The sequence below is a fragment of the Meriones unguiculatus genome, chromosome 10, assembly GCF_030254825.1.
Source record: "Meriones unguiculatus strain TT.TT164.6M chromosome 10, Bangor_MerUng_6.1, whole genome shotgun sequence".
NCBI lineage: Eukaryota > Metazoa > Chordata > Mammalia > Rodentia > Muridae > Meriones > Meriones unguiculatus.
In genome coordinates, this window is record NC_083358.1 from 33,946,145 (window position 1) to 33,972,501 (window position 26,357).

General features: G+C 42.9%; 2 protein-coding genes across 2 annotated transcripts in view; one reads left to right on the top strand and one right to left on the bottom strand.

The window, feature by feature from the left end:
* Positions 1-5,035, bottom strand: part of Ogfod1 (2-oxoglutarate and iron dependent oxygenase domain containing 1) — a 53,993-nt gene extending 48,958 nt beyond the window's left edge. Inside the window, exon 1 of the mRNA XM_021657447.2 lies at positions 4,806-5,035. The gene's annotated coding sequence lies outside the window, so the exon portion shown is untranslated. The remainder of the gene's footprint in view (positions 1-4,805) is intronic.
* A 104-nt stretch (positions 5,036-5,139) lies between these two features.
* The window catches only part of Amfr (autocrine motility factor receptor), a 44,774-nt gene continuing 23,556 nt past the window's right edge, over positions 5,140-26,357 (top strand). Inside the window, exons 1-8 of the mRNA XM_021657441.2 lie at positions 5,140-5,581; positions 12,916-13,008; positions 16,874-17,038; positions 18,184-18,336; positions 22,828-22,868; positions 23,029-23,161; positions 24,878-25,011; positions 25,877-25,987. Coding sequence (XP_021513116.1) covers positions 5,327-5,581; positions 12,916-13,008; positions 16,874-17,038; positions 18,184-18,336; positions 22,828-22,868; positions 23,029-23,161; positions 24,878-25,011; positions 25,877-25,987 — 1,085 coding nt within the window. The 5' untranslated portion in view covers positions 5,140-5,326. The remainder of the gene's footprint in view (positions 5,582-12,915; positions 13,009-16,873; positions 17,039-18,183; positions 18,337-22,827; positions 22,869-23,028; positions 23,162-24,877; positions 25,012-25,876; positions 25,988-26,357) is intronic.

Consider the following 26,357-nt stretch of genomic DNA (forward strand, 5'->3'; position numbering starts at 1 on the left):
GGATGTAAGGGAACTGGTTTTAATCAGAAAATTCCTATCACTTTGATAAACAACCATGTTTTAAAGCTTTTTGGTCAGTTACGGTTAGATCCCAATAGTCCTGTGAACAGAGAACTATGAGTTTGAGGGGTTTAGATTTCATATGTTCTTTCAGGTGTTCAAAGAGCGCAGGTGTTAAAAGTTTTTTTTGATATGTAACACTACCCTTAGGATATAAACCTTAGAGTATCATTGCAATCATGTATATATTAAATATTGGAAAGTATTAAAATAAACCCTTGGCTAACCATAATTTTTGAAACCAATGTTTCTTACAAATGAAAGCCCTCTTGCATTATTATTTTCTCATTAGTGCTAGTAGTACATACTCTATACAAAACTAAGTGAGGTAGAAAATGAAAAAGTTTATTCAGTTGTTTAAAGTCATATTTAGGACTATCTACCCTTTTGGAGAGAAGAAGGAAAAAAACAAAACACCCAACTGATGGAAGACAGCTATCAACTCCGATGTCTTTCCTTTTTAGAGTAGGTGACCTGCAGTGCTTTTAGTCCCAGCATTTGGGAGGCAGACTTGAGTTAGAGGCCAGCCTGGTTTACAAAGCCAGTTTCAAGACTACACAGAGCAACCCTGTCTCAAGACAACCCTCTCCCCGCCCCCCCAAAAGGAGTGGGCAATACTTACATGGCACAAAATCTGTACATTAATTGTTTTTTAATATGTATGGGTGTGATGCCTGCAGGTATGTCTGTGTACTGTGTTTGTACAGTGTCTATGGAAGCCAGAAGAGGGAGGGTATTAGATCTTCTGAGACTGGAGTTAGACATGGTTGTGAGCTGCCAAGTGGGTCCTGGGAATCTAATTTCCATCCTCTCCTGGTTCTTTACGGTGGTCTGTAAAATGTTAATCTGCTGATGGTTATTCCCTCCCAGGGCACCTTCTGTGGTCCCTGCAAGAGGACCTGTCCTGAGATGTAGCCTTTCTCATCTCAGTTCTTATCTCAGGTCTTTCTTATCTTGCTGTTATGGAATTCAAGTTTGATTGAAGATTTACACAATAACTTACTTTTGTGCTTTCAGCTCCCCAAATGTAAAAGCTTTTACTAATTCTTAGTATTCAGAACAGTACGTGGATTGCTGACTGCTTCCATGTTCGGTGTTAGAGGAGCTTAGTCAGCTTCTGTGGCTTAAGACTGGATTTGCCAACACATTCCACTCGTTTTCTATCACTTGGTTAATTGACTCACTTGAGTTTGCCTCTGCTTAAATATAAGCTGTAATTCAGCAGGAGCTTGAGTTTACCTCTGTTTAAATGGAAGCTGTAATTCAGCTGGAACCATTAAATTCACCTTATTATTCATACACACACCTGTTTTTTTGTTTGTTTGTTTTGTTTTGTTTTGTTTTGTTTTGTTTTTGGAAAAAATTTAACAAAACCCAGATATATCAAGAATGAGCCAGTTAAATGCATTTTGTGTTTCAGTGAGGAATTAAGGCCAGAGCTAAATTGGGGAAATGCGGGAATTATATTGTTCTGTTGAGAGAAAGAACAATGTGTTCAGAAATGTAAGCTTTGGCTAGGAATGCTATTCAGTGGTAGAGTGCTTGCCTAGAAAGCTCTGTTCCATCTATGTTTCCCCCAAACAAAAAGCTGTTTATTTTGTTCACGTATACTATACAAGCACCACTTACAGTTGTGGCTTTGAGAACTGTCTGGTTTGTTTGTAGGAATGCATAAAGAAACTTGTTTTGGTTATATTTTTATATTTGTAAAGCAAAAGTTTGACATTTGGAAATAGTCACTGTTTAAGGTTTATTTTGCTGTTATTTCAATAAAAACATTTGAAGCTGAATAGCTAGCTAATTGGGATAGCCCTGTGTGGTGGAGGATTGCTAAACGTAGCAGTGGACAGTAGTGATCCTGCAGAGTAGTTCTTGCCTGTGGTGAGGTCCACTGGGTAAGGGACCGGTTTGGCCTAGTGGCAAGGACCTGATGGTCTGGGCTATAGATGTCTTTCCCTTCCTCTCCCCCGCCCCCACCACCCCTTTCATTTTTTGAGACAGGGTTTCTCTGTGTAGCCTTGGCTGTCCTGGACTCACTTTGTAGAGCAGGCTGCCTCTGCCTCCTAAGTGCCAACACTACCTGGCGATCTCTTCCCTTTTTTCTTGGGCCTTCTCATGTCCTTAGTAGACTCAGGTCCCTGCATGGAGTCATTGGATTTAGAGCCTGAAGACTGGGATACTTAAAGTTGCAACACAGTTGTGTTAACTAATATCGTTATGGACTGTTTCTTCATCTATAGGGCTTACAAGTGTGAGCTACTTTGGCTTCTGGCTAAGACTTTAGACGGGGGTGCAAGCCACATGGCTCAGCAGTTAAGAGCACAGGCTGCTCTTCCAGGAGACCCAAGTTTGATTCTCAGCACCTACATGGCGGCTCACAACTGCCTGTGATTGCAGTTCCAGAAGATCTGAAACCTGGTGGGGACCTGCACACATAAACTCATGCAGGCACACACGAAGAAATATACACCGATAAATCTTTAAAAAGGACTTTGGAGGGTTTGTTTAGTCCTTGGGGAACAAATAATCCTGAGGCTGATAACCAGGTCTGTGGCATGCTCAGATGGCCTAGCTTCTTAGGAGATTGAGGCAGACTGATCACTTAAAATCAGGAGTTCAAGAGTGTCAAGACCCTGTCTTCAAAAGAAACCTTCCACTACTGTAGGGAGTTAGGGGGAGGAAAAGGGGACACAGAGAGAGACCATGGAACTTGTTGGGTGTGGAGACTCATGACTGCAGTCCCCTAACATTCTTTTTTTTTTTCTTTTTTATGTTAATCATAGGTTATTTACTTTGTATCCCAGCCATAGACCCCTCCCTCATGCCCTCCCAATCCCACTCTCCCTCCCTCATCTCCTCAATGCCCCTTTCCAAGTCCACTGATAGGGGAGGACCTCCTCCCCTTCCATCTGACCCTAGCTTATCGGGTCTCTTCAGGATTGGCTGCAATGTCCTCTTCTATAGCCTAGCAAGGCTGCTCCTCCCTCAGGGGAGTGGGGGGATCTAAGAGCCAGCCTTTGAGTTCATGTCAGAAATAGTCCCTGTTCCCCATACTAGAGAACCCACTTGGATACTGAGCTACCATGGGCTATAATCCAGGCAGGGGTTCTAGGTTATATCCGCACATGGTCCTTGGTTGGAGAAACAGTCTCATGAAAGACCCCTGTGCCCTGATATATTTGGTCCTTGTGGAGCTCCTGTCCTCTCCAGGTCTTACTCCCAACTAACATTCTTACAAGAGGTTCAGGTAGTAGAATTGCCCCAAACTAGAGGACATACTGAACTAAAATGAGAACAAGTGTCTCAACAGGTCCTCGGAAGGATGAGGTACAGACTACCTTCTTTCAGGGAAAAGAAATAGAACAATGACTTTTAGTTTAAAAACAAAACAAAAACAAAATAAAAACCACTCAAAGTCTTTTGCATTATTTTAAAATGCAACTGGGCTGGGTTAATTTCATCTTTTATACATGTTAGATTTTCAGAGAGCCCAAGCTTCTGAGATTAAAGAAGGTAGTTATCAGCCAAATGAAAGGACAAGTTGGGTGTCTAATATTACTATTTTGTGGCTTAGATTGAATGTGAATCACAAATTAATGTGGTTTTAAATTCCTGGTGACTCAGATCTGACCTTGTGAAGTAGAACACTTCTGGAAATTTACCATCCTCACTTCTTCAGAGTAAAGATTTCCATTTTTTGGACAATAGTGCTAAGGCCTGTATTTTGTTTTTACATTTAGTTATGTGTGAGAGAGACACAGATACAGAAGTCAGAGGATAATTTGGGGGAATCAAACTCAGGTCATCAGGCTTTGTAGCAAATGCTTTATCTGCTGAGCCATCTAGCAAATGGCTTTGGGGAGAATCAAAGGGAACAGAAGAATATGAAGACTCTTTTTCCCCTCCAGATTTAAAAGAATCTATAGAAATATTTGGCATGAATACTTTAAGGACAATTTATCCCCTTTAGAAAATTAGGAAAACTCAATACCTACAGAGCATACGTTCTGGGACAGGCACTCTTGCACGGCTTGGGAATATAATGATTAAAAATTAAAGAGAGTACCATATGTTACTTTATGTATTTCACATATAGAGATGCTATGTGCTATTTATAGTGTACAATTCAGTGTCTTTTAGTGTAGTCATATTTGTATAACAGCAACTTTAGAACATTGTCATTACTCCAGGTAACTAGTACCCCCAACTTGTCAGTTCTTTAGTTGCTGTCTCCAGTCCTCTCATCCTCCTCTTTCCCTCTACATTCCATGTGTTTGCCATGTCAGTGGGATCACACAGAATTTAGATATCTGTAAGTGGCTTGACACAGACATATCTTCAGCTTTCCATTATACTGTAGCAGGCATCCGTACTTTATTGTTAAACATTATATATATTCTATTGGAGCCCCCCCACCCCCTTATTCGGAATAATGCTACTGCCAGCCTCTATGTAGGAATTCTGTGTGGGTGTATGCTTTCATTTCTCTTGGATGGTTAACCAGGATGTAACTGCCAGGTCAAATGGTCACTAAGGCATTTTCCAAGAAGCTCAGCACCATTTTACATTCTTCACTTGTAGTAATACGATGGAACATTTATAAAATTTCCTATTATATTGGCTCCGTCTTAAAAATATTCTATCCCAAGGCTTCTGTTATTTTCCTAAGCATCATCTCTCCCCCCCCCCCCCCCCTTTAGGACACCAAGGAAGCTGCTAGTCCACCCACAGGGTGGTGGGTTTACCTGCTCCGCCGGGAAGGAACAAGGGACAAGTGGCCAGGAGACTGGGTACCGCGCCCTGCCGCCTGTCCACGCACACAGGCCTGCCGTCATTGCCCACGGGCCGGGCTCACTCCAGAGCCGGCCGAGGCACGCCGGTGGCGTCAGTGGGCCCAGGGTCGCCAAGGATGCTGCAGGGGGCCGGGGCGCGGGTGCCAAGGCCGGCTCCGGCGCCCGCGGGGCTGCGGCGCGCCCGCTGGGGGCGGGGGACGAAGGCCGCGCCCCCGCGCCCGTCCCGCCCGCGTCCCGCTAGGGGAGGTGGCCCGCCCGGAGTCCGCCGAGGCTCTTCCGCGCCGGCAGGGGCAGCAGCGGGAGCGGCGCGGGGCGGAGCGGCGCGAGCAGCCAGGAGCGGCCCGGCCCGGCCCGGCGCGGCGGCGGCGGCGGCAGCAGCGACGCCAGAGCCTGTGGGCGCCGTTCGCGAGGCCGCCGCAGGCGCCTGGCCGCAGCGCGGGGAGCCTCGGGCGCCGGAGCCCGCCGCCGCCGCCATGCCGCTGCTCTTCCTCGAGCGCTTCCCGTGGCCCAGCCTCCGCACCTACACGGGCCTCAGCGGCCTGGCCTTGCTCGGCACCATCGTCAGCGCCTACCGTGCCCTCAGCCAGCCCGAGGCCGGGTCGGGCGAGCCGGAGCCGCTAACGGCCCCGCTGCAGCCCGAGGCGCTCGCGCCGGCGCGCCCGGCCGCCGGCGGCCCCCGGGCCCGCGACGTGGCCCAGTACTTGCTGTCGGACAGCCTGTTCGTGTGGGTGAGCGAGGCTGCGGGCCGGGCGCGGGGGCGGGCGGGCGGGAGGGAGGGGGCCGCCATGTCACCCATTATCCCCCGGGGGGGCGTGGCCGGGCCCTGACCCCAGGCCGAGGCGGCCCCGGGGGCCGACCCTCGCGTGGGGTCGGGGGCCGAACGGTGAGGCGAGCGTGGCGGCCGGCGGAGGGGAGGTGGCGGGCCGTCCGGGGAGAACAGCCGAGGGAAGGGCGCTCGGGGCCCGCGGCCTCCCGGGCAGCGACCCACGGCTGAGAGGAGCCGGGGCGGTGTTGTCGGCCGGTCCGCGAGGAGGAGAGGGCCGAGAGTGAGGGGGACATTTTAAGCATTTGAACGCGTTGGGACAGTCATACTCTTCGCAGAACAACTTCGAAATGCTGCTGTTTGGTAATGGATTACCCGCCGTGGGCGCTGCTGAACGAAGCAAACAAACCAGCTGCGTCCTTTTCTTTTACCTGATGGTTCGTGACTTGTTCCCTTCGACTGAACGGGCACCCAAACATTCCGATCGGTGTGGCAGCGCCTTCTCTGAACTCGAATTCTCTGTTTAGCGATCCATTTTAAAACAGGGTTCCTAGTTTGTCTGCCCTGGAGAGATAAGCAGCGTTCACATGGCACAAAGTAATGGCTTCGTTTGTTACATCATTTCAGGCTGGGCAGATCTGACAAAATTTTGCTCTCACCTTGCACTTGAATGCCTCTTCTATAAAACCGTCGGAAATAGGAGAAGTTGCTCCAGGATTTAAAAATTGTCCCTTGGATTTACTATGGCTTGTGGGAATCTTACCTCCTCCAAGTTCTCACTAGAGTAGGCTGTAAATGACTGAGGGGTTAATAGTCTAAGTTTGTAGAACTATATGCAAGTCATTTGTTATAATTACTCCCACTGTGCTTCATCAGGAAGCAGTGGGATTTGTGAACACCGTGGGCTGTAGATTAAGCCTCCTTGTCCTTTGATAAATAGTTTCACAGAAGGAAGCAAAGACTGAGGTTCCCATTTCTCTACTCCTGTGTTAAGATGAACTGTTCTGTAGCATGGAAGGGAGAAGAGAAAGAATTCAGTTCACATCCTGTTTAATTTCATATCTCTTTGTATTTGAGTTAAGGGATAAACAACATAGAATTACATTGCAGAATGCGTTTGTGAATTGTGAAGCCTATAATGTAGTGTTTGGTACAGTATTTTAAGTCTGAGATTAACAAGCCTTTCAAAAGGAACCATTATTGTGTTGCTAGAACAACCAGTGGTACTGTTTAATGATTTTTTCCCCTAAGTTTCTTCTTGCAAAACCTATGTTCAAATTCCAAAGTTAATACCTCTTTATAAAACATTACCTAAGGCCTTTTGGTTTTTCTGAGAATTTTTTTTTTTCAAAGAAATGTTCATTTTTCTTCCTAGTGCAAGACTAGGAAATGCAAATTGATCATTTCTTCTTCTTTTTTGAATCCTTATTTCCCAGTTGAGCTCCATTCGGTTTTCTTCCATTTCCTCTGGAGTTTTGGCATGCTCATTTTGGTTGCATGGTGGCTGTCCCGACCTTTCTTGTATGCACTGTGAATTTTCTTTTTTGTTTAGTACTTTGTGCTATAACAACTGTACTTCAGCATTCTCAAATAAACCTCTCCTGTTGCCTGACAGGTAACATTATGGAATAACTATGGTGGGCCTTTGACAAAATGGATGCTTCTTGCGCCCCACTTACTGGCTTTAGATACCCCCCCCCCATACAAACAAAACACTGTCTGACAAGGTCAAGCAAGAGAGACAAGAACTAGTCCTTTGTCAGTTGTGAATCTTACTGGTTATTATTTCTTTTCTTACACTCTAGAACTTGTCTTTGTGGAACACAATCGGTATCTCAGGAGGTTTGGTATTAGCACACTCAGTTCAAAACCTTTCAGAGATGCTATTTTCAGCACTGTAGAAGACACAGCTGCCACAAGCACTTTCCCCCTACCCCCAAATGACTCATATGTAAATAAGGCAAAATATGATAGGTGATGACAAATATACACATAAAATCCAGTGGGGTTTGGAGGTAGGAGAAAGGAAGGCTGTGTGGGAAGGACTGACCGCAGGTGGTGTGGAAGCAGCCTTGGAAGACAAGGGTCCTAAGCAGTGACTTGGAAATACAGTATGTAAGGCTCAGTGTTGTGGGGGGAGGAGTGTTGGGTGGCAGGTTAGGCTGTTACATTACAAACAGGCAGTTTCAGTTCCGACTTAAAGGGGAGAGTGAGCGGGTGGAGAGACAGCAAGAGGTGGCCCTGCCATTAGACAGGAGATGTGGAGCTCAGGCTAGCTTGTGGCCTATGACAGCCATCTTTGGTTGTCACTCCTTTTCTACGTGTGGTAAGAAAAGTAGGTGGAATTTCGGAACTGGTCAGGTTAGTTCTAAACTTAAAAGTTTAAAAGACAGATCCTCCAAGTTCATATTTCAAAGGTCAAAGTAAACAAAAGTGATAGGCAGTGGAAGTAAATCTCTCCCTGCCACCTGCCGCCCATTGCCAGCTTCTTGTAATTGATGCTGGCCTTAAGCAGGAACCTAAGAAACATCCAGAGTGTCTCAAGTCCTTCACCCAGTTAATTTCTGTGGATTACACATGTGCACATGTGAACATACTCTTTCTGCTTCATGCTTGCACCTGCTTTTTATTTTCTCCCTGATCTCAGTGCTTCTTTGAACTTCCATCTAAAGTTACCTTGACATTCCAATTATGGGTAACCTTCCAAGGCTGATATTAGTACCTCATGTGGATCCCCTACATGCCTGTTTATTCAGTGAAGTCTTCAATGATGGGCATGAGCGCTCCATTTTTATGTACAGCTATGTACAGTGGTCTGGCAGACCCTTTTATCGCCTTTGGATTCTGCCTAGGAGAGAAAATAGTAAGCTGTATTGAGCAGATAAAACTTTAAAATTACTCTTTACTGTCGTCTCATTGAAGAGAATGCTGCTCAGATCAGGCTTCCTGCAACTGGCTTTGGTTTTATGGTTCTTGGAGACTCGGTTTGTCCATAGTTCTGGGGTCTGAAGTCTGCAGGAGTATCCTGGTATCTGGAGGGAGCTGATTTGGGATTTACTTTAAAGGAAGAATGCTCCAGTTAGGTCCTTTGAGCACTTGAAGCTTTTTTGTTTTTTGTTTTTTTTTTTTTTTTTTTTTTTTTTTTTTTTTCAGTTTTGGAGACTGTCTGGCTGCTGGCTACTGTCAGTCCCAGTGTGTCTGCCTCAGCTTCCCCAGTGATAGGTTGAAGGCCTGGGCCACCATGCTTGGCTCAGTTTTGTATTTTCAGCTTCGATTGAGAAGGTGCTGTGTTTGTTGGAATGACACAATATTTGTGAATTTAAGGCTTTTTCTTTAAATTTTTTAAGATTTATTTTATTGGTATGAGTGTTTTGCTTACATATTTAAATGTGCACCGCATGAATGCCTGGTGCCTTTGGAGGTCAGAAGAAGGCATTGGATTCTCTGGAACCAGAGTTCTGGATGGCGGTGTCTCACAATGTGGGTGCTGGGAACCAAGTGGGTCCTCTGTAAGAACAGGAAGTACTGTTAACCACTGAACCATCTATCCAGCCCCACCTTTTTTCTGTAACTAGATGTAGAATATTCTAGTTCATTGTTGATAGCATTAAAATGTTCCAATAAATCACTATTCAGAACCTTAAAATAACTTTAGTTTTTTTCAATGCTTTGTTGCTTCGATTTTCTTGTAAAGGTTATTTCTTTTAAAATACATTGTCCTCACCCTGCTCAGTGGTTATATGCTTTCTTTTCCCTCTCCTCCCCCCACTTCTCTCCTCCTCCTTCTCTCTTCTTTGAGACAGGGTCTAGTTAAGGAGACAGGCCAGCCTTGAACTGCAGCCCTCTTGCTTCAGCCTCTCACATAGCTAGGATTATAGATAGGTCTGTCACCAGGCATCACCCCATATATTTTTTTTCAAGCCCTGTTTTACTTCTTAGCCATGCTAAATTTCATTTCTTTATTTTTAGACATGGTTTCTCTGTGTAGCCTTGGCTGTTCTGGAACCTATTCTGTAGATCTGTCTGCCTCTGCTTCCCAAGTGCTGGGATTAAAGCCATGTGTGTCAATACTGCCAGGTGACATGCTAATTTTCAAATCTTACATGGAATTATGAGAGACTTTTGCAGGTAGGAGAGAGTATAAATTGATTTTTTTTTCTTTTCTTTTCTTTTTTTTTTTGACACAAGGTTTCTCTGTGTAACCTTGACTGTCCTGGACTTGCTTTGTAGACCAGGCTGTCCTCAAACTCACAGAGATCTGCCTGCCTCTGCCTCCCAGAGTGCTGGGGTTAGAGGTGTGTAGCTTTAAATTGAACTAGAAAGAAAGAGAGAGAGAGATAGAAAGAAAGAAAAGAAAGAAAGAAAAAACATTTTAGTAGGGTATGGTGGCACACACCTTTAATTCTAGCGCTCAGGGAGGCAGAGGCAGGCAGATTGCTCTGAGTTTGAGACCAGCCTGATCTACAGAGTGAGTCCAGAACAGCCAAGGCTACACAGAGGAACCCTGTCTCAGAACCTCCCCACCCACGCACCCCCCAAAAAGAAAGAAAAATCATCCTCATCTGTGTGTGTGTGTGTTGTGTGTGTAGGTGCCTGTGGAGGCCAGACTGAATAGGGGGTTGGATTCCTCCAAGCTGAAGTTACAAGTGGTTGTGAACTACCACATGGCTGCTGGACCTTGGGGTAGAGCAGGAAGTATTCTTAACTGCTGAGCTATCTTTCCAACTCCAAGAAACTTTTTATACATAATTTTTTAAAGTAAAAACTTTAAAAGCAGCTGGCCCCTGTGGCACACGCCTGTGATCCCAGTGCTCTGGGAGGCAGAGGCAGGCAGATCTCTGAGTTTGAGACCAGTGTGGTCTAAAAAGTGAGTCCAGGATAGCCAAGGCTACACAAAGAAACCCTGTCTTGAAAAACCAAAAAGCAAAATAAAACAAAAAATAACCCCCCCATACAAAAAATAAAACAACTTTAAAATGCTTAACTGAAAGTAGTAAAACTAAGTTTTGTCATGACTCAGGTACAGTGTGTTGTTTGGGATGGGGAGGTAATGATGGACTCTTAAGTGTGCGTTCAGGATCAACATGTTTATTTTTCTGCCATTGCCCCATTCCTTGAGCACTTGCTAAATGTGCATTTGTGTTTTTACACTCAAATAGTATATAAACCAGGAAGAATCCTTTAAAAAAAATGTGCTACAACTATGGGGGCTTTGAGTTGATTTTTTAAAATGCCCAGTTTGCTTGGTGAAGAGAGATTTGGTATGAAGGTTGTGGTTTTGTGTGACATTTCTTTTATATGGTGAGGTTTCTATTGAGTGGCAAAATACAAGGGTACCTTTTACAGGTCTACTTCAGCACCTTAAAAATGAGTATTGTCAGGGTTCTAAAAATTTTTCTATTTAAAATTTTATTTTTGAGATTTTATTTTAAGTGTATAGCTGTTTTATCTGCATGTTTGACTGTGTACTGTGTGTGTGTGTGTGTGTGTGTGTGTGTGTGTGCAGTAGAGGGTGTTGGTTATGAGCCTGGCCATTGTGAGACACAACATAGATGCTGGGAATAAACCCAGGTCCTCTAGAAGAACAGCATCTAGAAGACACTGAGCCATCTTCCCAGTCCTCTCCCTTTTATAAAGATTTTTATTTTATATTAATTACACATATGTGCTTGTCTATCCTTGCAGTGCCCATGGAGAGCAGAATGGTAGATCATTCTGCTCTAGGGTTACAGGCAATTGTGAGTTGCCTAACATAGGTGCTGGGATCAAATTGAAAATTCTGGGGTGTTTTGTTTTGTTTGTGGCTGGCTCTCACTTTGTAACCTTGGCTGGCCTGGAACTCTGCTGTGTAGACTGGACAGGCTGAAAACTCAGATATCTTCCTGCCTCTGCTTCTGAAGTGTTGGGATTAAAAATGTGAACGGAAATGTTTTGAACTGGGTTCTTATGTAAGAGTCAAAAGGCTGTAGGATTTTTGATGAACTATTTTTTTCTATCTGGTTAATCAAAGAATTTAAGTACCCCCCCAACTATTTTTGTTTTCTTTCTTTTTTTTTTTTTTAGATTCATTTATTATTTATACAATACTTTGCCTGCATATACACCTGCACCCCAGAAGAGGGCACCAGATCTCACTACAGATGCTTATGAGCCACTGTGTGGTTGCTGGGAATTGAACTCAGGACCTTTGGAAGAGCAACCAGTGCTCTTAACCTCTGAGCCATCTTTCCAGCCCCTTGTTTTAATTCTTAAAAATGGCTTACTTCCTGGCCCCATTGGGCAACAGAATAGAACTAAGCATGATTTATTCGTTTTGTACGGAGTAGGGCTGCCATTATGTGTTCTACCACAGGAGTATGTGGTGGGGGACACAGAGGGAACCTGAAGAGATGTGAAGGAGCTTGCTTTTTGAAAGGACCATCATATTCCCTCTTCTCCCCCCTCTTTCTCCTTCCCACTCCCATATTGTAATTTGCTTTTAAAAGTAGAGGGGAGATCAGATGGGCATGGTAACATGTATTTATAATCTTCAATGCTGGGAGACAGGGGAATAAGGAGTTCAAGGCCAATCTAGGGTACATGAGGCTATCTCAAAACAATACCCGAAGTAAGGGAAAGATGATGTACTCATTTTCTGTTTAGGTCTGAAGATACTCATTTTAAAATTATTTTAAAGAAGAAAGTTTTCTCAGCAAATGTGGAAGAAGCCCTTGGTTTTGACACTGGTATTCCAGCATATCCTTGCATTTTGTAGCCCTTCTCTATGACCTGATTTTTTTCGAGAAAGTAATCCTTCTCCCCTCTCCCATTGGTCAGGGCAGCATATTTGAGTTCTGGGTTTTACTGATGATGATGACTTTTAGGCCAGTTATCTGACAGTCTAAAAGTTCATGTGGGAACGAAGGGATGAATTAATTCTGGGGGTTACTTATTTCTTTATTGAGAAAGAGTCTGCACTGGGCTTCAGTCTCTTGCTCCAGCCTTCGTAGTGTGTGGATTGCCATCGTGCCAAGCTTGGCATCTACAGTTTTACAGGGACAGCAGACAAGGTTCTGTCAAGACTGAAGGAACAGCGGCCTGCTGGAGGGGCTCACTGGGGCAGGGGTCTGACTCAGTGAGTGGTGAAGCTGCTGTGTCTCCTCCCCATGCGCCATCCCCTTTCAGCTTTCAGAATACTTTGCACTGGTAGAAAACCAGACAGGCTCTATCCTTGGTAATGAAGGCCCAGTTCCTCATAGAAAACTTTACGCCATATTGTGTTTCACCAGAACTAAACTCCTTTCTTTGATTTGTGTGTAGGTTCTGGTGAATACTGCTTGCTGTGTTTTGATGTTGGTGGCTAAGCTTATCCAGTGTATTGTGTTTGGTCCTCTTCGAGTGAGTGAGAGACAGGTAAGTGAACAGATTCTTGTAAAGAAATTTTTAAAATGCTATTATATTTCAAGCATATAAAAAAGCCCACGAATACCACAAAGGATTTATGGATGTACTTTTACTTGTGTGTGTGTGTGTGTATGTATGTATGTGTGTGTATGTGAATGCCTGCCTCTGCATGTGTGTTGCAAATGCACACAGGTGGGTATGAATGCACTTACCTATATTTGGCACACGTGAAGGAGAATTTTTAAGTGTCTTTCTTTACTGTTCTCTGCCTTTTTCATGTAGGGGCTCTTACTGAACTGGAGGCTGTCACAAGTGTTTGTAGCTCCCAGCCATCTTCCCAGTTCCCAGAGTCACGTATTTACATAGATTTTCTAATTCATTTGAATTAGGTAGAGGCATCACACGATTTTACCCCAGATAATTCAGGATGTGTTTCCCACTAGTAAGGATATCTTCTTGAGTAGTCATAGCACAGTGATAAAAATTAGAAAGGTTAGCTTTGAAAAAATACTTTGTTTAATTGTACTCAGGATAACTAAGCTATCCCATTATAACTATTTCTTTATGGTTTTTGTTTTGTGGAAACAGGCCCTTGCTATGTATTTCTGCAGGCCTGGAACTTGCTTTGCAGAGCAGGCTGCCCCTGAACTCAGCAGTCCTCCTTGTCTCAGCCACCCAGTGCTGGGATTATCGTCACTTCTGGCTCCAAAAGTATCAAAAGATAATTCATTCTTCAAATTTTCCTTAAGAACTCTTCTTTCTTCAAAGCTTTGGTTCTTTCTGAGCTGGAAATGGACCAGGCCAGCGGCAAGCTTTCTGGGTGTCGGTGTGCCTTCAATGCCTTGTTTTGTCTAGTGTGTTTGCTTGTCAGGTCAAACTTTACAGAAAACATTACCTTCAAGATTTGAAACGTTTGCTGTTAACCAGCTCAGCCTTTCCAGTATAGCCCATGTCCTTCATGCTGGCTTGTTTTATGATGAATGCCATCCAGTAGATTTAATAACTATTTTGAAACCGGGTGATGATACACACCTTTAATTCCAGCACTCAGTAGGCAGAGGCAGGCAGATCTCTGAGTTCTAGGCCAACCTGATCTATAGAGTGAGTCCAGGACAGCCAGGGCTACACAGAGAAACCCTGTTTTGATGCACCCCTCCACCCCCAAAGAACTGTTTTGAGTTAAGACTAAAGAACTGACATAGATCTGCTCTCTGGGTGCTGTAAGCTTAAGAGATAAGAGTGATATTAGGTGGAGACACGACTTACAGTGAAGTAAGCAGTGCACCGTTAAATGGAGGCCTATGGTAGTGAGAGCGTCTCTATCTGTCTGTTTTTAAGTATTTTTCTGTGTATATGAGTATACCATCTGCTTGCCTGGTACCCATGGAGGCTAGAAGAAGGAAGAGATCCCCTAGAACTGGAGTTAGAGAGTACAGATTGTTGTTAGCTACCATGGAGATGTCGGGATGCTGTGTCCTCTATAAGAGCAGCCAGTGCTCATGACCACCGAGCGTCTCTCCAGTGGGGAGTTTCATTTTTTAAAGTACTTAAATCATTGAATGTCTATTATGGCACTTTAAAACACTTCACATACACGAACTCGCTTAATTCACCAACTATTCTGTGAGACATAGGCTGTTCTACTCATTTAGATCCATTTTATAGCTTGGGAAGCTAAAACACGGAATGTCAAGGATTCCAGTTGTGTGATAGCAGAGCCAGGAATCACAGCCTGTGATATTTCAAGTTCTACTACTTTCTTTGCCCCAGAAACAGACATTCACCTGGGATTCCAGGTTTACTCTCTTGGGGTGTGGTGTTCAGAACCAGGGTCCAGACTAGCTGTATACAGTGTGCAAGAGCAGCGGCAGCATTGCTCCAGGCCGTCTGCTTTATGGGTGAATAGCGCTCAAAAACGCGCTTTTGTGTTCTCTGAAGGCCAAGTATCTAGTCAGAGTAGTGTCTGAATTCTCAGAGGAATTCTTGTCTTTGTGTTATAGTTTTGCTGACCTGCACTCAGGACCCTCTTGCCTCGGCCTTCCAGTTCTGAGTGCAGGGATCACAGGCGCCACAGAACCACACTTCATCTTAAATTTAAATTTAAATTAAATTTGTAAAATGTTTACAGTCCTTAAAAAAAATCATACCTATAGCTGGGCGGTGGTGGTACACACCTGTAATTCCAGCACTTGAAAGGCAGAGGCAGAGGCAGAGGCAGGCAGATCTCGAGCCTGGTCTACAAAGTGAGTGGCAGGACAGCTAGGGCTGTGAAGACAGATGTTGTCAAGAAAAAAAAAAAAAAAAGGCGTGATGTACTCATTCTTATCTTTACCCAGACTTTTGCCACCTCTATCAATAGCTAGCTAATCCAACATTTTAATGTCTGTAAGAGGTGGAACTCATTTATTGTCCCCTTGCCTTTTCTCCTGCCCCAAGAAAGTGACAGTTTTTAAAACTGAAAGTTTTTGCTTTAAAAAAGTATGTTAAAGGCTGGAGAGACGGCTCAGTGGTTAGGAGCACTTGTTATTGCAGAGGACAAGGGTTGGATTCCCAGAACACATGGTGAATCACAACCACCTGTAAGAAAACAATGGACAAAATTTAAAATAGTTGCATATTGGACAAAGAGATAATAAATATTAAGGACATTATTTTATTTTTAATTTTTTTTTTTTTTTGAGACAGGGTCCTGTGTAGGCCAGGCCAGCTTCCCAAGTGCTGGGATAGTTGGCTGACACAATCATATTTAGCTGTATAGACTGATATAGTTGAACATTTTTCTTGTTGTTTTAATGAGTTTATTGCTTATATACTACCAAGTAGCTTTTTAATTTTTAGTCATTTTGTTTTTGTGGAGTATATTTATATGTGTGCGTGTTGTATACATGTGTGTGTTTGTGTGTGTGTGTGTGTGTGTGTGTGTGTAGGCCAGAGGTGTGTGTGTGTGTGTGTGTGTGTGTGTGTGTGTGTGTAGGCCAGAGGTGTGTGTGTGTGTGTGTGTGTGTGTGTGTGTAGGCCAGAGGTTGACTTTGGGGCTCTTCCCCATTGGCTTTCTACTTTCTTTTTTTCTTTTAAAGATTTAAAACACTGCTTTTGTTTATATGCCTGTATGAGTTTATTGCACTGCGTACTTTGTGAGCTGCCTGTTGTGGTTGCTGGGAATGGAACCTAGCCAGATCCTCTGCAAGAGCAGTAAGTGCTCTTAACCACAAACCATCTCTTCAGCCCTTTTCCATGTTGTTTTCTGAGCAAGGTTTTCACTGAGCCTGGAGCTCATGAGTGTAGATAGACTGCCAGTGAGCTGCAGAGATCTGCCCGCGCCTGCCCCTCAGTCCTGGGGCACAGACAAGCGTGCTTCTTCCCCGACTCTTACTTGGGTGCGAGGGTTCCAGACTCAGGTCCTTGTGTTGCTCGGCAGCTACTGTAACCATCGAGCCATCTCTCCAGCCCTGCTTAGAGGGTTTTTGGTTATTTAGAAAGTTTAATCTTTTCTATTGTTTATTAGTCAGAGCACATAAGGATTGAAAATATTACCGTAACCTTGCTGATCCTTTCTACTATACATGAAAAATATAAAATACTTTATTTTTAGTACATAAGGGTGCTAAACAGCTACTTTAAAATATTTTACATTTAAATTAAAAGGGTTGAAATTTCATAACTGTTTCCAATTATAAGTTTAAGTTACAGATCACTTTGTGGCTGTGGCTGTCTTTCGTCTATTTATTATAAAATAACCATGTTTTTTGTATTGTTTTGTTTTGTTTTTGCCTTCTGTACAGAGGTGCTCTATAAGCTTGCTTTTGTTATAGTAATGTCTCTTAAGTCAGCTTAGCATGGCAGAACTCACCTTTACAAACTTTTTTCTTTTTAGCATCTCAAAGACAAGTTTTGGAATTTTATTTTCTACAAGTTCATTTTCATTTTTGGTGTGCTGAATGTCCAGACTGTGGAGGAGGTGGTGATGTGGTGCCTCTGGTTTGCTGGACTTGTTTTCCTGCATTTGATGGTTCAGCTCTGCAAAGACCGATTTGAATACGTGAGTTTGTAGCCAACCTCTTTCCTTGCTCAGTTACATGTGTGTGCCCGGTTTGATGTAAGAAGTAATATGAGAAAGTCACAGGGTTGCATGCCTGGGATAGCTCTCTGAGAGGACTTCTAGGCCAGCTGTTCCTTGGGGAACTTCTGCCAGCAGGAGTAGGATGCCTTTTTTTCTAGGGAGCATCTCCATCCCATCCCCCAAACGCTGCAGTCACTACCTCCTAGCCTTACCTTAGGTCAGAGTGTGAAGGAGCCTTGACATATACATAGTATACAACCTGAACTCTTCTGGACATTTTCTGTTCTAGCCTTAGACCTTCCCGCCCCCTTCTCTTGCCCTGGCTAGTGGAGCTTTTCTTTCTCACTTGTTTGTACTGTTGCCCCAACCCCTTGGGGGCAAGTCTGAAAGAGCTTCTTCTGCTTTCTGTCTGGGTATAAGATCTGTCTGTAACCCCAGGGCAGACCTGTGCCAATGAGCATCTGATACAGGCTGAGAGAAATGCATTTGGAGTGGTACATCCCAGTTGAACCCACTATCGGACCTTGCGTCTCTGTGCTTACTCAGTGTTAGTGGAGATGGCCTTGGACTTCTTTGTGAGATAATCTCGCTCTTGAAGGATTTTTTTCCAGTTCCCATTCTTGTTATAAATAGGAGCGTCTAGCCGTCCTTTCCGGCCTGGTTGTAGCCTTTGCCCTGTACAGCAGTTACTATAGCTCCAAGTCTTCTTTTCTGTTGTTCTTGTCAAGTATTAACACACATTATGAATAGGAATCTGCACCTGATTCCTTTCCATTGTCCTAGCCCTAACAGGCTAGGCCTCCATATGAATTCTGAGGTGGAAGGTTAGAGCAAGACAAGCAGACACAGAGCAGAACAGGACATCGTTCTGAGTCCTAGAAAATGTTAGATAATTGAGCATCCTTCTAGAGATTGTAATCTCATGGTAGGATAACTGGACAATGAGATCACATATAATGCATATTATATCTGGTAAATTAAATGATAAGGAGCTCATGTATTCAGGTCATGGTGGAATCTGGGCTTTTCTATGTTAGTGTGGTGCTCTAAGCAAAGATACCATTGACCTTGAATTCTTATTGCCATGGTGGAGCAATAAGCTCTTTCTGTTTTGTCCCTTTCAGCTTTCCTTTTCTCCCACCACACCAATGAGCAGCCATGGGAGAGTCCTGTCTCTGCTGATTGCCATGCTGCTCTCCTGCTGTGGATTGGCGGTTGTCTGCTGTGTCACAGGCTACACCCATGGCATGCATACCCTGGCTTTCATGGCCGCAGAGGTAAGGTCTGGGCATAGGTTGTCTCCAATTCGACTTCTAAACATTTGCAAGGAGACCAGAGGGTTGATGACCGACTACTTGAAAAGATATTTGGTTTTTTACTTTAATGGGCACTTACTGTCCTCCTGCTTCTGTTGGGTGCTGGTCCTGAATGTTTTTATATGAAGTATTTTGTATAATCCTTGAATTATTTTTCTCAAAAATTCAGTACCTAGGGAGCTGAGTTGGCAGGTAAGAACACTTGTGTGCACGCATAAGGACCTGAGTTTGGATTCCAGCGGCAGCGGAAAAAGCTGGATATGGCTGTGTCTGCATACTTGTAACTCTCATGCTGTGTGGGTCAGAGGCGGGAGGATTGCTGGGACTTGCTGTTCACCAGCCTAGCTCTAATTCAGAGAGAAACCCTGTTTCAGGATGAAAAGACCATAGAGTGACAGAGTAGAATTTCTGGCATCCGTTCTGGCCCCCATGTGCACATCTTTCACAGCATGCTAGGGATTGTAATGGGAACTTAACCTACGGTTTTGTACACCCTGGGCAAGGGCTCTATCCTGGGTCATAGCTCAGCAGGAATCATTTAAAATTCTTTACACACATTGATTCCGTATTAATTCTGCCTCTGGTGGAGGAGGAAATTCTGAGGCTTATGGTGTAAGCTGTTTCAGAATGACAAATGCATTTCAAGTCCTCTCACACCAAAGTAGGAAAAGCATTCTTCTTAAGATATAACAAAAATCGTCTGTGGGCTATTAATGAAATATATTTAATCATTTTAAAGCTGGATTAAAATTTTACATAATTATTTAAACATCATTTTAAAGGAATTTTATTTGTGTGTGTGTATTGCTGGAGATTGATGTTAGGGCTTTCTGTCATGAACAAGAGTTGTCTGTAGTAGCCCTCTATGACTTTAGCTGGTCTGGAACTCTTTATATAGATGAGGCTAGCCTCAAACTCACAGAAATCTGCCTGCTTCTGTTTCCTGAGTGTTGGAATTATAGGTGGGCCACCAGGCCTGGCTGCAAAAAATTTTCAGTGGCATTTATTTATTTCATGTGTATGCTACAGCATATGTGTAGATGTCAGAGGACAACTTGTGAGAGTTAGTTCTCCTGTTCTACCGTGTAAGTCCCAGGATTGATCTCACCGTGTCAGGGTTAGTAACAAGTACCTTTATCTACTGAGCTATCTCAGCAGCCTGAATATATATATATATATATATATATATATATATATATACACACACACATACATTCATTCATACATATATACATACACATATATGTATATGTGTATGTATATGCATATTTATTCTTTGACAGTTTCATATATGTAAGTAATATATATTGATCATGTTCATCCCCAGCTTTCCCCTGGACTCCTCCTGGACCTCCCCAACATGCCACCCTTCCACCTTTATGTTTTCTTTTTTCTTTTAATATTCTGTGACTGAGTCTAGTTAATACTTCTTGCACACACATTGGTGTGGCCTATCTTCCTTGAGTATTTAAAAATTAAAAAAAATTACTTTGTAAAAACTGACAGAAGATAGAATTTTTTCTGTTTGGTAGAAGCCCAATTAAAAAGGAAAGGTTTGTTTTTATTTTATATGTATGGGTGTTTTGCATGTATTTATTTATGTCTATGTAGCATTTGTATGGAGTGCCTGTGAAGGCTAGAAGAGGGTGTTGTATCCTTTGGTATTGGAGAAACAGACAGTTCAGAGCTGCCATATAGATGCTGGGAATTAAACGTTGGCTCTCTGGAAGAGCACCCAGTTCTAAACCACTGAGCTATCTCTCCAGCATCCAAGGATTTTGTAGGTCTTAATTTTTTTTAATTTATTTTTTATGTGTCCAAGTGTTTTGCCTGCATCTGTTTATATGTACCATGTGTATGCCTGGTACCCTCAGAGATCAGAAGAGGGCATTGGACCCCGTTACACTGGAGTTACAGAGGATTGTGAACCACCATGTGGCTTCTGGGATCCAAACCTGGATCCTCTGCAAGAACAGCAGGTTCTCTTGACTACTGAGCCATCTTTTTAGCCTGTTTGTACTCTTTATATTCAATAACTAATATATTTATTTGACTTTTCCTCAGTCAAATACAAACTTTATAATTACTTTTACTTATAATTGCTAATTAGAAAAATGAAGTATACCAGTTCCTTTTATTTGTGATTTCACTCTCCACAGTTTCAGTTATTTTCAGTAAGCTGCTAGCTGAAATTATTAAATGGAAAATTCTGGATATAATGGTTCATGTGGGTTATTTTTTGTGCTGGACTTAATCTCAGTGTCATGAGTGCTCTCTTACTCAGCTTTTACACTTAGCCCCGTAGTATACAAGCTGTAAAGTCTGCACTTTTCTGAGGATCACAGTGACATTGGGTGTGATGCTGCCTGAAATACACATCATTTATTTGTTTAGTTTATCTACATTGTATATGCTACACACCCACCAAGTATTTATTGGCCAACTTCTTTATCTGATCACCTATAGTTGTATCCTAGTGCTTGCGTTTGAATGTCCTAGTTACTTTTCTGTTGCTGTGATAAAATACTTCATCAAAGCAACTTAAGGGACAAAGACTTCATTTTGGTTAATAGTTCCTGAGAGATGCCATCCTTCTTGGCAGGAAGGACATGCAGTAGGAGCAGGAATGTGGCTTGCTACACATTGCACCTGCACCGAAGAAGCGGAAAGCAGTGAATGTGTGCTGCTGCTCAGTGCTCCTTCTCTATCTGATAGTCCAGGATCCCGGGCAGGATGGTGTCACAGTGGGTGGCTCCTCTCACCTCAGCCCAGTCAGAATAACCCCTGGGCATGCTTAGAGGCCTATCTCCCAGGTGGCTCCAGATTTTGTTCAGTTGACAGTGCTATCACATCAGACCACCTCTCTGTGTGTCCAAGAACAGTGAAGCAGAGGAAGCATTAGGTATAATGTAGGCCAGGTTACCTGTAATATGACATGGTAATACATTAGGGCATAAGGAAAAAGCAGTGTATAAAATACTCCTTTAATCCTGGTGCTTGGGAGGCAGAGGGAGGCTGATGTCTGTGAGTTCAAGGCCACCTTGGTCTATATAATGAGTTCCAGGACAAGCAGAGCTATATAGTGAGACCTTGCCTCTACAAAAAGGAAAGAAAGAGATGACATACCTCCTGGATAAGAGAAATATATGTAGTAGATATACTGAAGCTAGTTATTTATTGTCAAGACAAATTAGGTGTAAATATTTATGAGTTTGTTGGAAGCAAGGTTAATGTCTATTTTTACCTGGTAGTATTCATTTCCTTGTATATGTAGTGCTGATAAAATTAGAAAATGCCCCTGGCTAGAGAGATGACTCAACAGTTAAGAGCCCTTACTGATCTTTCTGTGGACCTAGGTTTCATTCGGTTATCTAACTTTCACTTTATTGTGTGCCAAATTTATCAAAATGTATACCTAAAAGTAACCTTATTTAGCCTCGGTTGAGTGGCTGGGTGTGGTGGCATATATACAGTCTCTGAGCTTGAGGCCAGTTTGGTCTATATACCTAGCGTCTGGCCAACTAAGACTACATAGTAAGACCCTGTTTCAAAACAAACAAACAAACAAACAAAAACAAAACAACTCTACCTTCCCTTTTTAGACAATACTCTGGGAGTATGCGTTGGCCTTGAACTCCTGAGTCTCCTGTCCTGGGTTTATTGGTGTGTATGATCATGTATTGCTTGAGGAAATATTTCTCTTTCTTTTTAAGATTCATTTCTTTCTTTCTTTCTCCATGTGTGCGTGCATGTCAATAGAGGGCACCAGATCCCTGTACAGATGGTTGCGAGCCACCATGTAGGTGCTGGGAATTGAACTCAGGTCCTCTGGAGGAGCAGCCAGTGCTCTCAACCTCTGAGCCAGCTCTCCAGCCCCCAGGAAATACTACTTAAAATCAGTTTGTATTAAAAAAAAATATGTGTATGTGTGTATATATATATATATATGTATATATACACACACACATATATACACAGGTATATATACACATACATATACATATATGTGTCTATATAGCATGGGGTTTGATTTCTCGTTCTGTTTCTCTGTGGTAAATTAGGGTATAGAAGCTTCAGGGCAGAACCGCTGCTCCAGTGTAGGACAGTTGTGGTGATGTGCAGTTGGCATCACGGCGTCACCAGTCAGGTGCTCTTTTAGGTAACCAGTCATGGTGACTCAGTGTTATGTCAAGTAGAAGTGGTTTTAAACAGTTAGGATGGGCCTCATCATTGCAGAAGGCATTCCTAAGAGATGGGCAAGGATGGCTGTTTCCCACTATCAGCTAAGAAAGGCTCAGCACAAGCTGGCTCCTGCATCATGAAGATATTCCACAGAAACTGGGGGCAGAGGAAATAAATGAGTGATAAACTTGACTAATCTACTTCTTGTTTTTGTTTTGTTTCATAGAAATCTCCTTTTTAATTAAACTAAGGAGTATTTTTCTTTTGTAGTCTCTTCTTGTGACAGTGAGGACAGCTCATGTGATTTTAAGGTGAGTAGAAATTTTAGAGAGATGATTGACATTTACTTGTTTAGTTGGCTTTGAGATGTAATACTGTAAAATATATAACAATGTGACTAAACTATAACATGTTAAATTTACTTGAACTGGTAAGTTAACACATGTTTCTCATTTTCTGTCTGTATTGTAGATATATAATTCACCTCTGGGACCTCAACCATGAAGGAACTTGGGAAGGAAAGGGAACCTACGTGTATTACACAGATTTTGTCATGGAGCTCACTCTCTTGTCCCTGGACCTCATGCACCACATTCACATGCTGGTGAGTTTCCTCAGAAAGAACTCTGAAAGAGGACCAAGATTTTTCAAGACACGAACGTTAAAGCAGTGGTTTGTACATTAAAACAATGAAATACTAAGTAAAGTAGGTGAACCCTTAAGACACTTGAGTGTATTGGGCAGCCTTCCTCCTTTGGCAGCTGGATGGAAAGCAGTGCTATGGGCTTGCTTTGGTTGGTGCCCAGCTCAGCAGGTGATTGCTGTGCCAGGAGACTTCGTTAACTCTGCTCACCAGGCAGTAGAGCGTTCTTAGAGCACGGTTCCCTACAGTGCCCGTGGCTCTCCTCTTGAACAGTTGCTTTCTAGTGGTAATGGGAAGGAGTTCTTGCTGCTTTTACCTCCTTATAGATTTATGGTTTTCTACCTTTGTAATTAAAAAGAAAGTCTTTGTACTTAAAATCTACTGCATTAAATTGGTGTGTCAGAAGTTTGAGTGTTGAAGCAGGGCCAGTCTTACCCACCTCTAGTTCCAGCACTTGTGAAGCAAAGGCAGGAGAATCAAGTGCAAAGTCAGCCTGGGTATATACTGAGACCCTGGCTCGGACACCCAGGACTGGCTGGCCATGGAGCGGAGGGTGGGCACTCACCCAGCATGGTCGGTGTCCTGGGTTTGCTCCCCAGCCCCACAGGAGGGAAACATACTTCTTGACAGGTGAGCATTAAAAAAAAAATCTCAATAATGGCAACAGTCAGTGTAGTCATGGCAATTCATTTATAAGCTCAGTCACAGTAACATTTATAAATCACAGAGCACATTTATAAGTGTACTTTTTTAAAATGAAGAAAACTTAACATTTTGTTTTTATAAAGTTTATGATAAAAATTTGCAAATAAATACTACACACAAAATTAAACAGATTTAAAGTCTATACAGCTTAATGTATGTATGTGTCTGTATGTAAGTTTGCATGGCTGGACATCTTGTGTATTAAGCTTAGGAATTTCTGGTTAATTACTCAGGATGTTGCTGGCATATCTAGGGATGCCTAAGCTAAAGAGCTGTGTGTACTGTTTGCGGCAATCAAATAGATACATGCATTTACTTCCTGAAGGATTATTCTATTTCCCCTTCACCAACCTTAGGGAGCTTCTGTTGTCTATGCACCTTCATCACTAGCAGATTCGTGTGTGTGTGTGTGTGTGTGTGTGTGTGTGTGTGTGTGTGTTACATGTTTGTGTATGTGTGCTCATACTGCACATAGACGAAGGTATGGATGTATGTGTGGCAGCCAGAGGTTGATGCAAGGTGTTTTCTTTTGTTGTTCTCTACCTTGTTTTTTGAAATAGGTAGGTAATCACTGGATCTGGAGCTCACTGATGAACTAGACTGCTCAGTGAATTTCAGAGTCCTTCTGTCTTCAGCCTTTTAGCTCTGGGGCTACAAATGTGTGTGGTCATGCCTGTCCTTTATTTTTTGTTAGTTTGTTTTGACAAACAAGCAGGGTCTCAATTTGTAACCCTGACTGGTCTGGAACTCTTTATGTAAACCAGGCTGGCCTTGAACTCACAGAGATACCCCTGCTGCCTCTGCCTCCCAAGTGCTGGGAATAATGGCATGTGCCACCACCATTGACTGGCTCAGGCCTGGCTTTTTATATGGATGTTGGAGAGCCTAACACAGCATTTTACCCACTAAGCTGTGTTTTTAGCCCCTCACATTTGTTTTTATTGTATATTTTACCCCCCCTTCTCCATTTAGTTATTTGGCAACATCTGGTTTTCTATGGCCAGCCTAGTCATCTTTATGCAGCTTCGTTACCTGTTCCATGAGGTTCAGCGTCGAATCCGCAGGCACAAGAACTACTTGCGTGTGGTAGGAAACATGGAAGCCAGGTAAGAGAGTATGACTTGGTGTTTATTCATTTTAGCTTTGTGTGTGGTGTTGAGACAGGATCTCACCATAGTGGAGGCTGACCCCCTACTCTGCTATGCTCATGCTCTAGGTCAGCTTTAAATTCATAACCTGGCTGCGGTAGTTAGCACTCCCAGCTTCCATGTGAGCTCATATGGTAACAGTGACTCTTACTCTTCACCAGATCTTGCTGTTGTAAACTTCTAACTAGACAGAAAAGTACAGGCTGGAGTGTTGATGGCTTAACTCTGTGTCCCCCTTGGTTGCAGGGTGGTTTGTGCTGATTTACTAGCTCCTTGTATTCTAGTGACCTTATTCTTTAGAGATGACATAGAACCTGGGAAGGGTGTATCAAGATACACTGTTCTTAATTTTGGTCAGTCTGTTGTCTCTACTGAGTGGATGCTCCTATGGTTTTCTGCCATCTTTGTTTTGGGAAGGTGTGTTTTGATCACACTTTATACATCCACATTTATTGGCATGGCTCACTCACTGAAGACTCTTGCTTGCCAGCTTGAGGCTAACCCAAACCAGAAAGTGCAGGAATAGTGGGTATCCTTTTTTTTCTCAGGGTCAGTTTGGATCTCTGGGGATCTTATTCCTTGTATGTGTTCATAAATGTCATGAGTGTCTGTACACTAACAGGCGCCACTGTTACTTGCAGAGTCAGTGTTTATGCTAGTTTCTTACTTGGTTATTTTAAGAGCTATGAAGGAAAAAAAATTTTTTTCATTGATCAATTTTACTGTGTGATTGTGCCATTACAGTGGTTAAGTATAAAATACGGTGAATGTTGGATGTGTATGAACTAATGAGCTCCTGCTGGGCCTGTTACATGTTTTACAGGTTTGCAGTTGCAACTCCTGAGGAGCTAGCTGTAAATAATGATGACTGTGCAATCTGCTGGGACTCGATGCAGGCTGCAAGGAAATTGCCCTGTGGACATCTTTTTCACAAGTAGGCACTTTGTACAGGGTGTTTGGGAATGGACTTTTGTCCTGGGGGTGTGAGTGCTTTTTTACATGGTTTTGAACATAATCCCAGCAGTGAAGCAAGAATGTTACCTTAACCTGGCCCTCTTGTTGCTGTTGCTTGGAGCCTGTGACTGGCTTTTTTTTTTTTTTTTTAATTCCTGAGCCTTTTCTTTTGCTTCAGATGGTTCTTTACCTACATTTGCCATATTAATTTCTGTTTATTAGCTTTCTTCATATGTTTTGTCATTTAAGTTCTAAGTTGTTTTTTTGTTTTAACAGGTTTTTTTTTTTTTTTTTTTTTTCTCGAGACAGGGTTTCTCTGTGTAGCCTTAGGGGTCCTGGACTTGCTTTGT